Below are 16,729 nucleotides of genomic sequence, written 5' to 3' on the forward strand. Positions count from 1 at the left end.
GCGTCGGGCTCTGTGCTGACTGCCAGCTCAGAGCCTGGAGCCTATTTCAGAGTCTGTATCTCCCTCTCTCTCTGACCCTCCCCTGCTCACGCTCTCTCTCTCTCTCTCCTAGGAATAAATAAAAATATTTTAATAAAAAAAAATATGGCTTGGGCATAAAACACAAACACACAGATCAAGGGAATATAATAAAAATCGCAGAATTAGATGATGCAAATATGGTCAATTAATTTACAACAAAGGAGGTAAAAACATAAAATAAAGAAAGGCCACTCCCTTCAATAAATGGTGTTGAAAAAAGGGCAGAATCACATTTAAAAGAATGAAACTAGACTACTGTCTTATACAATACACAAAAATTAACTCGAAATGGATTAAGACTTGATGTATGAACTGAAACCATAGCCTCTTAAGAGAATACCTAAGTGGTGAGCTCTGTGACAGTAGTCATGGTGATGATATTTTTTCAGATTTGCCTCTAAAAGCAAAGGTAATAAAAACAAAAATAAACAAGTAAAACTACATCAAACTAAAAGGATTCTGCACAGTAAAGGAAACCTTCAACAAAAAGAAAAGATAACCTACTGAATGGCAGAAAATATTTGCAAATCATATATCCAATAAGGGGTTAATATCCAAAATATATAAAGAAATTAATATGACTCAACACCAAAAACACAGATTTTAAAATAGGCAAATGATCTGAATAGACATTTTACCAATAGGCACGTGAAAAGATGCTCAACAGCACTAATCATCAGGGAAATGGAAATCAAAACCATAATAAGCTATCACTTCACAATTGTTACAACGGCTACGACCAAACAAACAAGCAAACAAAACCGTATGAAATAACAACTGCTAGGGAGGACGTGGAGAAAAGTGAACCTTGTGCCCTGTTGTTAGGAAAGTAAGTTGATGCAACCACTATGAAAAACAGTATGAAGCTTCCTCAGAACACTAAGAATAGAACTACCATATGATCTCGCAATTCAACTTCTGGGTGTTTATCCAAACAAAATGAAAACAATAACTCAGAAAGATATATGTACTCCTATGTTCACTACAGCATTATTTACAATTGCCAAGATATGGAAACAACCTAAGTGTCCAGTGAAGGGTGAATAAAGAAGATGTGGCATGCATGTGTGTGTGTATACATATTCATACATACACATATACACAATGGAATATGCTCAGACATAAAAAAATGAATTCTTGCCATTTGTGATAACATGAATGTACTTTGAGGGTATTATGCTAAGTGAAAGAAGTCAGAAAGATATAGACAAATACTGTATGATTTCACATATATGTAGAATATAGAAAACAAAACACAACAAAACTTACAGATAAAGAGAACTAAATGGTAGATGCCAGAGGGGAGAGGGGTTGGGGGGTGGCAAAATGGCTGAAGGGAGTCATGAGGTACAAACTTCCACTTATAAAACAGTAAGTCATCTGGACGTAATGTACAGCCTAGCACAACAGTCAGTAATATCGTAGCGCATGTTTGAAAGGTGTCGTGAGGGTCCACCTTAATAGTTCTCATCACAAAATAAAGAATGTGCAACTCTGTATGACAATGAATGGTAACTAGACTTATATTGCTGATCATTTCACAGTGTATACAGATTTTGAATCATTATATTATATAACTAAAATCTCTATTATGTTATATGTCAATTTTACCTAAATTTAAAAAATGGATGCTGAAGAAAAAAATAAAGAAATATACCTGTAGAAACTCTACTTTTAGAAACAACAAACGCTTTCTGGCAACCAAAGAGCGTAAGCTGTAAATATACAAATAAACTGAAAAAAGATACGATGGAAATATTGCGAATAATAGATTCTGTATTTTATAGAAAAGCGATGTTACAGATATTCATTTTAATCAAATTGGACTGTTCAAAGACTTTATAAATTGAAGGTAAAAACATGTACAAAAATATCTTGTCTTATTAGTTAAATTTGCATTGCAAGTAATCCCTATAGAGTCCCTCTTCCAAAAAACCAAAACTTTAATAAATCACATATCCAGGGTTGTTGTCCTCCAGGAATGCACTTGCTTTTTTTTTTTTTTTAAATATGAAAAAGCCTAATTATGCCATATTTGAAAAAACAAGTATTTCAAAAAAAATAATAGGTAAAGATGACTCTCAAAGTCTTCTTAATTGAAGCTTTAATTCTTTCTGATCTGTAAACCCTGATATGTGCATATATGCGTGTATATAATACATACATATATACACAGAGTTTGGTCTCCAATAGAAAGCAAACAGCATAAAATATACTAACCTTATGTTGTTGTACTTGGCGTTTTAGGTCTTCAATATCAGGTCCAAGTGGCTCTTTCTCCATTTTCCTTGTTCTCTCTTCTGTTTTAGTCAGCCAGTCATTTAACTCTTTCAGATGCTGATTCTGGAGATCCATTAGAACTTTATGTAAACTGAAAATTTGAAAGATGTCTGTTAGTACTTCTATCAAAATAATTTTACTTACTATTATTAAACGTAGCAGATAAAACTGTTGATGTTTATAATTTATGGCATGTTCACACTGTTTGGCATATAACAGACATTAACAAGAGAAGCAGAGCCCATGCTGAATCACCACTGAAGTTATCCTTTCTCTGATGTATTAGAGTTCACACAGTGTGAGGTTTACTAAGTTTCACTCAGCTACCTAAATGTAAATGTGTTAAGTAAACTGTGATCTATCTCTGATAAGTGAACTAATAGCATATCCTGGCAACAGTCCATTTATACCTCCCTTCTTTTAATATGTGCGGTGATTAGAGATGGTCACAAATTTTTTGCCACTCTTTCCTGCAGTCTACTTCCCATCCTCAGGAAAATGGACTAGCCTTGTGACTTGTCTTGACCAATAGAAAAATAGGAAGCATTTATATTCTCTCTCAGAACCCAGCTGCCATGGCGTTGGAAGACCAGGCTACACTCCTGAATGACGAGAGACTATGTTGAAAGTGACTCTAGAGAATAAAATGCTGCCTTACAAGTTGAGCTTCCTGCTGAATGCAGCTCACAGAGTGACCTCAGCCAGATGATAACTGCAGAACAATCACCTAGATGAACCATGGTCACATTCCTGATCTACAGAATCATGATGTAATTATAAATTATTGTGTTAAGCCACTAAGATTTGGAGTCATTTGTTATGCAGAAATAGGTAAGTGACAGAGAAGTACTGTTTACAAAAATGTAAACAATAGTGGGCTGGATAATGACTTTAGAGCCTGGCTATATGTCCTAAAACCAACTTCTTAAACTAAGCCTTCTCAATTAGATTGCCTGCATCAGGGACGAGGGATGATGTCGTGCTTATCAATCACACAATTTCATGGTGAGGATGAAAATGAAAACAGGTCATTTTATCCATTCAATAAAAACTTGAGACTCAAATGAGAAGTGTTAATACCTGTTTTGAGGTAAATATTCTTTATGGAGATATGTTTAAAGCATTTTAGGAAACCATAGTATACTGAACATTAATCTTATAACACTGATAAGGAAGACATAATTTGAATTAGGAATTCACTACTGTGATTTATAAAATCTTTACCAGAAATTTTCATTAGTCAGCACGTTTAAACACACAAAATACACACATAGTTGAGTGTTTAATATAATTCAGATGACATCATTTTACTGATCTTTTACCTTTCACAAACACATGTTCACTGAGGCACACTACAGTGAAAAGCCTATGAGAATGAGCTTTCATTTATCAAACAAAAAAAGTAGACATCTTCCTTTTTATGGGAAGCAACATAAATGAAGAAGCACCCATTTAAGTAAAAGAAAAACTCAAAGATGCCTCTTAGATAAAAAATATGATCCTTGCATTACAAGGTATATATTACAAGGTATATATTACAAGGTATATATATTACAGTATCACTCTTTATTTTTGCTGTTTTTCCTGCCCAGTTTGCCCTTACATCAAGATAAAAATTTTACTTTTCAAAAACTGAAGAAAAAATCCCACACTATTATTTATATGTAAAGAAATATTACAAGCATAACTCACATTTTTTAGAGTTAATAAGCAATTTTTTAAAACATATTTACTTCTTTTTTTTTTTTATAAACATTAAGACAGACACTTCATTCAACAAATATTCACTGAATTCCATACTATGCTGGAAACAGCTAGTGAGTAGGTTGTCCCTGTGGGGAACCTCTGTGAAGAGGTTAACTTTGTAGGGCTTTCATGTGGCCTTTAAGAACAATTGTTTCCTTTTCTTTCTTTTTTTTTTTTTTTAATGTTTTATTTATTTCTAGGAGACAGAGAGAGAGACAGCGTGAGCAGGGGAGGGTCAGAGAGAGAGGGAGTCACAGGCTGAAACAGGCTCCAGGCTCTGAGCTGGCAGTCAGCACAGAGCCCGACGCGGGGCTCGAACCCACGAACCGCGAGATCATGACCTGAGCGAAAGTCGGACGCTTAACCGACTAAGCCACACAGGCACCCCAGAATAAGTGTTTTCTTAATGTTTATTTTTGAGACAGAGACTGCCAGGTAGGGAGAGACAAAAAGAAGGAGACAGAGGATCTGAAGTGGGCTCTGTGCTGACAGCAGGGAGCCCGATGCGGAGCTCGAATAAACCATGAGATTACAATCTGAGCCAGAGTCAGATGCTCAACCAACTGAGCCACCCAGATCACCCTACGAACAATTTTTTTTAATACAATATTTAAAAATGCTTTTGCTTTCCCAATGTGGTTACTTTACTCTTCATGATTCAATAATGTCTGGTAACTACTTATTGCTTTCTGTATAGGCGCTATATGTAGTAAGTCATCAGGTGGTAAAAGGTGCTATGCTTCCTTTGCTCGCTGAGGCTTGGAAATAGACAGCATCAATGTATCCGGGTGAATGACAAGCCAGAGCTCAGAGTGAGCAGCAGGGACGGGACTTGAACGGTGGCCTATGGCAATGGCTGAGCAGAGAAAGAAATAACCACAAGGTGGCACTGCTATCAGAAGACTGTTTATAAGCCTTTACAACACAAATGTCCCCTTTTTAAATATAGTAGAAGGGGTAACTTTAGAAATAAATTAAGGAAATTTGTCAATTTCATAAAACAAAAATATACAACCTATAGGCAAGAAAGAGTTGGCATTTTCCTTAGTTTCATTTTATGATTTTCACGTAGTCATTTAGAAAAGGCTGTAAAAACAAAAGGAAAATGAAGCATAAATACGTGACTGGCAATGGAGGGAGGAAACTGTGGAACAAGAAAAAACTACTGCCAGATTGGACATATTTCTAACAAAATCCAAAGGCAGAGCATGTCAGGATATGATACTGGGAACTGCTGCAGCCAACTTCTAATTGTAAAATCATCTGAGGACAGAGGGAGGCTAGCAAAACCAAGAAACTGAAAGGACCTAGAGAGTATCATGCTAAGTGAAATAAGCCAGTTAGAGAAAAATATCACAGGATTTGACTCCTATGTTGACTTAACACACAAAACAAAGGAACAAAGCAAAGAGACAAGCCAAAAAATAGAAATACAGAAAACAAATTTGGGGGGCACCTGGGTGGCCTCGTTGGCTCAGTGTCTGACTTTGGCTCAGGTCATGATCTCACAGTTCGTGGGTTCGAGCTCCCACATCAGGCTCTGTGCTGACAGCTCAGAACCTGGAGCCTGCTTCAGATTCGGTGTCTCCCTCTCTCTTTGCTCCTCCCCCACTTGCACTCTGGCTCTGTCTCTCTTTCAAAAATAATAAATAAACATTAAAAATTTTTAAAAGAACAGAAAACGGATTTGGTAGCTGCCAGGGGGTGGTGGGTAAGGGGATGGATGAAATAGGAGAAGAGGATTAAGAGTACGCTTAGCTTGATCAGCACTGAGAAAAGTATAGAATTATTGCATCTTTTTATTGTGTACTTGAAATTAATATGACACTGCATATTAATTATAATCTAATAAAAATGAAAGGACCTCGGATTTTTAAAATTTTTTTAACATTTTTATTTATTATTGAAAGACAGAGAGAGACAGAGCATAAATATAGGAGGGGCAGAGAGGAGGGGGAGACACAGAATCTGAAGGAGGCTCCGGTCTCTGAGCTGTCAGCACAGAGCCCAACACAGGGCTTGAACTCACAAACTGCAAGATCATGACCTGAGTCAAAGTCGGATCCTTAAACAAATGAGCCACCTAGGTGCCCCAAGAACCTCAGATTTTGATGACACAATGGAGTCACAAACTTAACCTATAGCTATCCCACCTGTGGATTTATTGTAATATAAGACAATGACTTCCTTATGGTTTTAATTAGGGCTTCCCAAACTTTAATGTGCATAAAATTACCTGAGGAATATGTTCTATTAGGGATTTGAAGTCTAGGCAGGGGGTGGGAGTCTTCATTTCTAACAAATTCCTAAGGGATACCAATGCTGCTGGTCCATGTATAACACTTTAAGAAGTGATAGCATAAGCCACTTGGATTTGGGTTGTTAGTTGCAGTACAAAACATTTTAAGGAATACCATTTTCCAAGTAATTTTACTTAAGATCTCTCACCCCACACCCTGCTGCAGGAACCTATCTCTATGAACCTAAAGGAACTCAATGCAAAGATAGAGTTTGCTTTACAGACACTCTGCTCGACTATAGAAAGGCATTTACACTTGAACCAGTACTGCCCAATATATCTTTACAACAATGTAAATGGTGCAAATCTGCATTATCCTATACTATAGCCACTAGCCATGTGTGGCTACCGCACACTTGCAATATGCCTACTGTAATTGAAAAACTGAATTTTTACCCATATCTAATTATAATAATTTAAATTCACAGCTAAATAGCTGCAGGTAGCTAGTGGCTGTCATATTGGAAAGCACAGGTCTAAACCAACGGATAACTGGCTTGACCATAGCAAGGAATCCTTACTTGGCAGTCTTTATCCATAGTATTTTATTATGTCACATAATATTTATAAGGAATGATACCCTGCATTAAGTTATCTAGCAATGAATATAAGTAGCACTTTCTGAAATTTTGGCTCCCTAGACAAATTTATACATGCCAAAACTGTACATGTTTTCATAAATCTCAGCCTGTATTTTATAGTCTAACGAGTATTTCCTGAGCCTTATGGAAATACATTATAAAATGTATAAAACTACTTACAAAAGCATAGTAATATGGTAGGCAATATATTAATAAATATGTAAATGTATAGACTTCATAAGTCCTAGAGACTTTGGATAAAAACCAAAATTAATTTCTTTACTTATTCAAGCTGTTGTCCTGAAAATCTCAGCAAAATGGTTTCAATGACTCGATTATACAGCTTTGATTTTAGCTCAGGAATTGTTTACGTACAACTAGATGTCCCAGGAATGCTAATGTATACTTAAATATGTAGTTATTTTAACCCTCTCGTATGGCTTTTTGTTTCATTTACTCTGTTACAAAAGTGGTCAATGAAGGTGATGTTTACAGTCAGGTTTTTATTCACATTATCACTAAATGGTGATTTAGTGGAATTTAAATCCAGCCAGGTGATCCCAATGAACACCCAGGGTTGTAAATGAGGGTGCTGGTTTCAGGACTCAGGCACAGGTTTTACTTCAGCCCTTGGGGGTTCTCAAGTGGCAAAGGATTGGGGAGCTAGGCCCAGTCAGCAAGACCGCATCAGGATTAACATGAACCAGAGGCATGGAGATGACATGGAGGGAGGCAGGTTTCAGACACATAAACATGTCTTTACAGAATTATTTATAAGTTAATAATACTATATAAGTAGTAATTATCTACTAAATAATGATTCTGACCTTTTACAATTCGGGACATTTAAATATAATTTCATATCTGAAAACAAATTATACTTATCATGTGTCAGACAATAGATGTGCTACTAAAATTCATCCTAATGATGCAGGAACTGATCTTAGCCCCAATTTACAGATGGGGAAACAAAATACACCCCGGTCAAAGGGCAAGTGAAGGGAGATGGGAAAGTGGGAATCAGGCCGGTTGGCCCTGGGACCTACTTCATCATCATGCTACACTGTCAGTACGATGTTATTTTTTTAGAGATGATTTTTGTATCTATTCTTCATTTCATTTATATCAGCGATTATCAGGATATAAAAACAGAAGTTAAAAAAAGTCATTTAGTGGGTTTTATAGAGATTGTCATCAATGGACAATTTTGTTCTTACTTCTCACCAAAATGAAAAGTACGGTTGTTAGTAGTGACACAAATGCTCTTAGCATAAGGTTTACATTAATGATAGAAACCACAATACACAGAGACCCAGTTTCCCTCACACATATGGTGACAAGGTAAAAGAGATGACCAGATATTTTAAATATTTACAGTGTTTCACTGGATGTAAGGATCAGAATATGATATATCCTAGGCAAAGCAAAACTAACAATAAAAAAACCCACATTGATTTAAAAGAGTAAAGCAATATTGATTTTTTTTAAAGGAAAGTTTCAGTAATGCGTATACAAACATATGTAAAGGCTTTTGTTGTATGGCAGTAACGAATGGGCCATATGAAGCACATTAGTAGTTTTCAAATCTCAAGGTTTGGGACATTTATCAAAGCTCAATAATGAAAGCCTTGTGAAATATAAGGTCAAAACTGAGAATCCAATAAAAGCAATGACTGCCAAACGTGTACGACTTTCACCATGACTGTTACCTGTATCCCACCACCCTTCCCACCCCTGCGTCCTCCCTGCCTCGATAAATACATCCTCTTTCCTCCAAGTCCCAACTCTCCCTTAACAAACTCCAGCTGCAAAGGCTGACGGTGGACAATGGTCTTCTGGATACTACCAGTGTACTACCAGTAGAGTAGGTTCCACTGGAGAATGAAGAGAAGCAAAGGTCTAACTGAATCATATAAAGAGGCTTTCCTCCCCCTCTAAAACCAACGTGTCCATCCTTCTCTCTCCCGCACCACCACTCCCACCAACTGGTACAGTGACATCTATGTTGGGCCAGGAGAGAAAGCAAGGAGAACATGTACATCTTTTAAAAGCTCCCACTAAGTCTGAAAGCTCCATTGTATTACACCCAGCAACTCGGTCTCGGAGGCCACAGTTTTTACTCTGCGACCGCACAATAAATATCTCAGAAAGAATTCACCTGGAAAGTTCCCCTTCCCAAGGCTAGAAATAAAAATAAATTGTCAACCCTCCCTCAAAACTAAATGTATATTAATATTTAATTTGTTCACTGAATGGAATCTGAGAAATAGCAGTGGGCCTAAAAAGGATTCTGTGAAACAAAAATGAACCACTGTTTCCAAAGTCCTGGTCTATTTTATTCCTCCGTCCATATAACTCAACAGCAGTTTAACTATTGATATTCATCAACTATCAGAAAAAAGATTAAAGTTCAAAATGCAAACAAATTCATTTGCATTCTGAAAGCATAAATTCAAAATAGTAACAGTAACACAATAAAGAAGCTGCATGGCTGGATGCAAAAGATTCTTGTGGCAAATACATTATGGCAACCCTCAATTCAATCTTCCTGTTTAAATACTTACAAAGTGGATGAAGAAACTCGCAGATGTCATCACAAACTAAGGACTACTATTAAATACAACGATTGGAAGATTGTTTAAATTATCCCTAGTAAGAATGGGAAATGTTGGCACTCAGATATCACAATCATTTTTACGGCAATAGAAGCCTACTCTCAAATTCAAAAACTGTGTCACTACAGAACATCTGGCACGGTGCCTGGCATACACAAGACACATGACAGATATTTCGTGAATGAGTAAGTGGTATCACTGAATTATCAATCAAATATAGGACATAACACAAAACACGAACACTTTCCCAATCTAAAATAACAGAATTCAGATTATTAAAATGTCAATTTCCATAAAAGCTGCTCCTGTTAAGAATGTCTATTAATCTAATTTGAACCATTTTTTAGACCTAAATCACAATGACATCATTTTACCTTTTGTCAGCTCCAGTGCACTATTTCGCAAACATGGCCAGCATCTTCCTGCCTCTGGACTTTTCCATCTGCTTGGCTTTGCCCCAACCACCTGCATGGCTTATTCCCTCCTTTAATTGAGGGTTCTCCTTAAATATTACCTAATCAGAGAGGCCTTCCCTAACTGACTACATACATACAATAACACACACAATGATGTTTCCTTTTCTAAACCTATACCCTGCTTTTTTCCCCCTTTTTACCATTTCTCACCAACTGATATGTTATATGTATGTTTTAACTGTTGCCTCCCACTAAGAATGTAAACTTAATAAGAGAGGGAGTTAGCCTGCTTTGTTCGCTGAGATTTCCCCAGGATCTAAAACAATGCTGGGAATATAGTAGATAAGAATTGTGAGTGAGATGGATGAATGAATGATTAAACTTAATTCTCTAATTATCATTGTTTATCTTTGTGAAAAATCACTGTTCCAAAAAATCCTACTCTCTACTTTCACTTCTAAAAATTTCAGAGCTTGGTCTTTCCTATTTATAATTTAAATTATAAGTGTCACATACTTTTTATTACTTGAAAAAGGACTATGCATGTTTTTATTTATTTATTTATTTATTTATTTATTTATTTTTACAAATAGTTTAGTGTCAAATTAGTTTCCACATAACACCCAGTGCTCACCCCCACGAGTGCCCTCCTCCATGCCCATCCTCCCCGCCCCCTACATCCATCAATTCTCAGTTTTTGTCAGCATTCAAGAGTCTCTCATGTTTTTGTCAGCATTCAAAAGTCTCTCATGGTTTGCCTCTCTCCCTTTCCCCCACCATTTCCCCCCTTCTTCTCCCCCTTGGTCCTCTGTTAAGTTCCTCCTAATCCTCCTATACGTGCAAACACAGGATATTTGTCCTTCTCTGCCTGACTTATTTCGCTCAGCATAACACCCTCAAGGTCCATCCATGTTGCTACACATGGCCAGATTTCATTCTTCTCATTGCCATGTAGCATTTCATCGTATAGATAAACCACATCTTCTTGATCCATTAGTCCGTTGATGGACACTTAGGCTCTTTCCATGTTTTGGCTATTGTTGAGAGTGCTGCTATGAACATTGGGGTACATGTGCTCCTATGCCTCAGCATTTCTATATCCCTTGGGTAAATTCCTAGAAGTGCTATTGCTGGGTCATAGGGGAGTTCTATTGTTAATTGGACTATGCATATTTTAACTGCACACTATCTACAGGAAAAAAAGTTGTGATGGCCAGTCATATCCATTTGAACATGACCACATTACTGTATGTTAATTACTGCTGCTTAATAGGCCAGTGATTGTCAGTACTCTCACATGGTCCCTATTGTTTATTACTTATAAAAATCCTGCGATTCCATTAGTTACCCCTATGAGATAATATTAATATTGGAGGATTAAATGAGACATCACTGGCATCATTTATGGAGCTTCTAAGAAAGAAGTTAAAATATTTGGCCCATCCCTTGATAGAAAAATAGGGATAAAATATATTACAAATAGGGGTCTACACAGAAGGAATATGGATTTATACTATTTTGTAACTGTTTCAAGCAGATCAGTTCCTCTCAAACTTTAATGTGCTTAGGGATCACTTGGGATCTTGTTAATGGCAGATTCTGGTTCTGTAGATCAGACGGAGGACTGAATCTGCATTTTTAGTAAATTGTCAGGTAATGTTCCTGTTGCTGGTCCTCGAACCACCTCGATCTCTAAGAATGTGTCATTCTAACATTATTAGAAGAAATTAGATATGAAATAACAAAACAGTGATATAAAATCACACATCAGAGTCTGCGATTATGCATCTTTAAAATGCTCACTACAACAAATTTATCTGATGGACTGGAACTACCTGAAGAAATTAATTCATGTGTTCATCGATTCATTCCTATATTCACATACACAGCATGTCAGCTACTTCACTTGGGAGAAAACCCATCATTTGTTCAGGTTCTCCTTTGCTCTATTCACTCACATAGGCCATCTCATTTCAAGACCGGAACAGATATTTGTGGGAAAAGAGATGAACCCGATTTGTTAGACATGTTTTTCTCTCCAGTCAAAGTGTTGATGGTGACTCCCAACTGTTTGGTTTGTGTTTTCACCCACATACTATTCATCTCTCTCTTGCTGCTGATGTAAACCAGAATGTAACTTCACGTGGCCTCCTTCCTGACTTGCTTTCATTTTCTTCCCTCCCCACCACGAAGGCTTCAGTTTCTCCCTGCATGTCCTAACCGCAATTATCAGAGAAGCTGATGGAACTTGCTGCGCTTATCTTTATGAGTCCTTGTAGAAATGTCAGTAAATCTCTTTTTCTCTCTGCAGGTTGCATTTTTCAATCAAATTAATTAGTTTATTCATAGAGAAGGAGATTTGCTCTTGTCCTTATGCCAGTTGTCTTCTTGCGCGTCCACAGTTGGAAATTTTGCCTTTTTCTTGTCTCTCACCTCCCACCACCCAAAGGGTATTCTCCAGCATAAAAGGAATCCAAACAAAAATGATTTCACCTCCTATCCATAAGGTTGCCAACTCGGGGATGTCAACAGGCACTGTTCTATTTTCATTATTTTATTTTAATTATGCGATTAGGGACACTTAGTTCTTTCATTCCAATTTCATAAATAAAGATTTTTAATGGACCGAGAGCAGTGTGTTAGTGCCAAAGTAGTGTGTGGCTAGAGGTATCTTAACAAACTTCTTTGCTGCATTAGCATCATCATCAACTCTATGAAGGTATCAGAATTTAGGAGAGAGAAATTTGTAAGACAAGAATCCAATGGAAATGGAATAATAAGAAGAAGAAAGGTGGGAGAAGCATCTGCATGTTTATGTGTTTTACTGTCATTTCTTTATAAAGTGTACTTTGAAATGTTTCCATTGCAAAATTTTCACTTCAAATCGAATTTCAATCACCTTGGACATACTCCCTCGTGCCCAGAAAACACACTCAAGATGACAGTCTTTGGGAGAAAAAAAAAAAAAAAAAAGAAGAAGGAGGCAATTAGAACAAGCTGGGGAAAAAAGTAAAAAAATATATATGAGGCAATTTATTAACCATTATGGTAGAGTTAAAATAATTAGCCCATGGCTAGTCATCTTATTTACAACTAAAATAAGTAAACCATGAAACTTATGCTATAAGAAGGCAGTATGAACCTAGTCTGATTCTTCACACAACAGAATGGAGCCAATCAGGAATGCAGGACCCAGCACAGAGAGTTATGAAGCCAGTGAGGTTAGAATCTGAGAAGGAGTAAGGGGGAAGGGAAAGAGGGGGCAACTAAAATCTTATAAAACAAAGACCGACGTGCCTGTAGTAGGGAGGCGAGCATTCACTTTTAAATGCCCCCTCTGCAAAGAGAGGTTTCATACTATTCTTACTTACTCATCTTACACTTCAATAAATACACTTTGTCTGCTGCTCATTTTATTTTGTGTCTAACTCTTCATTCGTCCAAGCGGTGAGACGATGAATTCCAGGTACCGAGGTAAAAAAACAAACAAACAAACGAACAAAGACACCAAAACTCCTGCAACACTTGCACTTACTTACGCTAGAACTTCAAAGCCCCCTTCTCTTACCCTAACACCACCATACAAGAGGAGACCCTTATCTCTCCTTTAACGTTGTCACATACCTCCACTACGCAACCTTCCCTCCTGTGACTCTCCACTCAGGCTGACTTTCTGCTTCCTGAAACAAGCCAGGTGTTTCTATTTTAGCACCTTTGCCTTGGCTGTCAACTCTGCCTGAAATGTTACACTCCTTCTCGTCATTCAAATTCAAATTAAATGCTAACACCCCAGAAATAACATTCTTGGATCACAAAGGCTAACTATCAGCTAGGAACAAGTTTTCTGAGGAGATTAAAAGGCGCTGTGATACAGAGATGCTTCTCCCTCCTTTCATCCTCTTGGGTTCATTATAAAAAAAATTAGTGTTCATTTTTTTGAGATTGAGATAGAGAGAAGGAGCACACAAGCAGGGAAGGGACAGAGAAAGAGGGAGAGAGAGAGAAAGAATCCCAAGCAGGCTCTGCTCTGCCAGTACAGAACCCAATGTGGGATCAAACTCATCAACTGTGAGATCATGGCCTGAACCAAAATCAAGAGTCAGACACTTAACAGAGTCATCCAGGCACCTCTCTCTCAGGTTTTTTGTCTTTTAATACTTTTGTTTTAAGTTCATTTATTTATTCTAAGAAAGAGTAACTGTAAGTGGGGGAGGGGCAGAGAAAGAGGGAGAGAGAAAATCAGAAGCAGGCTATGGGCACTGTCAGCGCCAAGCATTATGTGAGGCTCCATCTGGCGAACCATGAGATCACGATCTGAGCTGATTTCAAGAGTCTACAGTTTAACCAAATGAACCACTCAGGTGCCCCTCTTGGGTTGTTTTTTGTAACAGCCTCTCTAGAGCTTCAGGAGATCTGGGACTTAACCTCTTACGACCAGTACTTTGTTCCTAGTGCCTGGAAATGTATCTGGTATCTTGAGGTACTCCATTAATATTTGTTAATACTTGTGTGTGTGTGTGTGTGTGTATACACACACACACACACACACGTGAAATATATATATTCCCAGTTATTTTTTTGTTGTTTTGTTTTTTACATTTGTTATAAGATAGCAACTTAAGAATTCTAGCATGGCTTCGGTTATATCTCATATGCCCAGACAAATTATAATTATCATTCCTTTCATCACAAAATCTGTACTTCGGCAGGGACGACAACTTTGGATGGGGTCTATCCATACTCTGTCTTTGGGAGGGAGAGATGAGAAGCGTAAGATGATTCATTTTTGTTTGAAAGAAATTTATCATGCCTTCCTACTTCACAGGATGCAGAGGTTTGGAAACAATTGGTGACGTTCCCTATGAAGCTTATCATCAGTGAAGCTCATGAGAATGGAAAGTGAAGGGGTAGCAATCTATAAAAGCATGAAATAAAACCTAGAATTATTATTTTTTTAAAATACGGATGATACTCTATTGTCGTAATTAGCTCTTTGCTTCCTTCAAAAAAATCTATTAAGAATCAGGTCCAGCATGGTTTGCATAATAGCTTATCTCATTTAGAATTTAATAGGTTTTATGCATGAACACACACAAAGTTAGTGAAAGTGATATGGAAGACTTACTTTTACAACCTCACAAAAGATTTCTGAATTTGCTTTGCAAAATTATACTTTGTGTATGGGTATTTCAATAATACTGTCCAGAAATGACTATGTGCTACAAGTGGTTCCATATTAGTGTCTTATTTTCAAAACTCTATGTTTTAGCAAAAACTATGCCAGCCTTCCTAATAATCATTCCAAATCCTTAAACACATGTCAAAGGGCCCAAATCTTCCCTCAGGATAAACTTTTTTTTAAAGTTTATTTATTTATTGAGAAAGGGAGAGAGACAGAGAGAGACAGAGACAGGAAGAGAGAGAGGGAGAGAGAGAGACAGAGAGAAAGAGAGTGAGCCCAATTCAGGGCTTGAACTCACGACCCCATGACCTGAGATCATGACCTGGGCCAAAATCAACAGTCAGATGCTTCACTGACTAAGTCACCCAGGGGCCCCAGGACAAACTGTTTTTTGATGTCAATTGTAGCTAAGGACTGATGTTGCCATTTTAGCTTTTCCATCCTCCAGCAGGATGGGGGTTAAGAAATTACACACATAAACCCATATGTATGTATGTACGTGTATGTGTGTAAATATGGATGTATGCACTCTCATCCACATATGTGTATCTATGCTGGTGTCATCTAACAGTAGATAGCCCTTCAAGACAGGCTTTTTTTTTTTATTAACCTTGTTTTTAAAACCACTTAAAAATTTAGGATTTTAATTTTAGGTTAAATTCACCTTTTCTTATAACTCAGTCTCAAAATATTATAAATACATTGATTAGTGTGAACACTTGACGCTATATTGTCAGTCTTATGTAAAAAAGGGATGGGGGGTAACCTGGAGGGCTCAGTGAGTTAAGTATCCAATTTTAGCTTGGCCCATGGTCTCACAGTTCATGAGTTCAAGCCCCACATTGGGCTCTCTGCTGTCAGCTCAGAGCCTGGAGTCTGCTTTGGATTCTGTGTCTCTCTCTCCCTCTGTCCCTCCCCTGCTCACACTCTGTCTCTGTCCTTCAAAAATAAACATTAAAAAAAATTAAAAAGGTACTGAGGGAATAATGGGGGTAATTACCTCCAGGAGAGAATGGAAAAAGAGAACATAGGAAGGAGAAGACAGTGGTTCCACTGTGGGATTTTAAAGACAAGAACGTTTTGTCTGAGGATTCTTTAAGTTGCATAGATCAGTGAAAAGAGAAGTTATAACCTGAAGAATGTGGAGACACGACCATAAGCAAGAGGTTCTATGTCTTATAATTTATGATAATAAATGGGTGGAATAAATGAGTTGACCCTTGGACATGGGTAGGAGACTGACTCCATTGGTATAATATGGCTGTTGAAACTCTAATTTCTAGGGTTAGTTGCAATCATCAAAACGGTCACAGTGGGAGAAAACATCAGTATGTGTACACTCCTATCTTCTGGTTTGGAATACCAATATTTGTGAAAACTCTATCCTATATATGCCTTATTTATTCTTTCAAAAGACACGAGTTTAAAAAACATCTGTTTTCCCCCTCCCTATTGTCACACTATAATTTAATATTGAAATAGCAATCTTCCCAGCATATCTAATGAGTTTCTTTGGTCCTATTTTAAAG

General features: G+C 37.2%; 1 protein-coding gene across 1 annotated transcript in view; it reads right to left on the reverse strand.

The window, feature by feature from the left end:
* Positions 1-16,729, reverse strand: part of LOC120246388 (dystrophin) — a gene marked incomplete at its 3' end in the record, with an annotated part of 432,795 nt that overhangs the window by 253,065 nt on the left and 163,001 nt on the right. Inside the window, exon 8 of the mRNA XM_039253866.1 lies at positions 2,302-2,452. Within this exon, the coding sequence (XP_039109797.1) occupies positions 2,302-2,452 (151 nt within the window). The remainder of the gene's footprint in view (positions 1-2,301; positions 2,453-16,729) is intronic.

Source organism: Hyaena hyaena, unplaced genomic scaffold (genome assembly GCF_003009895.1).
Source record: "Hyaena hyaena isolate Hyena2069 unplaced genomic scaffold, ASM300989v1 scaffold_470, whole genome shotgun sequence".
NCBI classification, from domain to species: domain Eukaryota; kingdom Metazoa; phylum Chordata; class Mammalia; order Carnivora; family Hyaenidae; genus Hyaena; species Hyaena hyaena.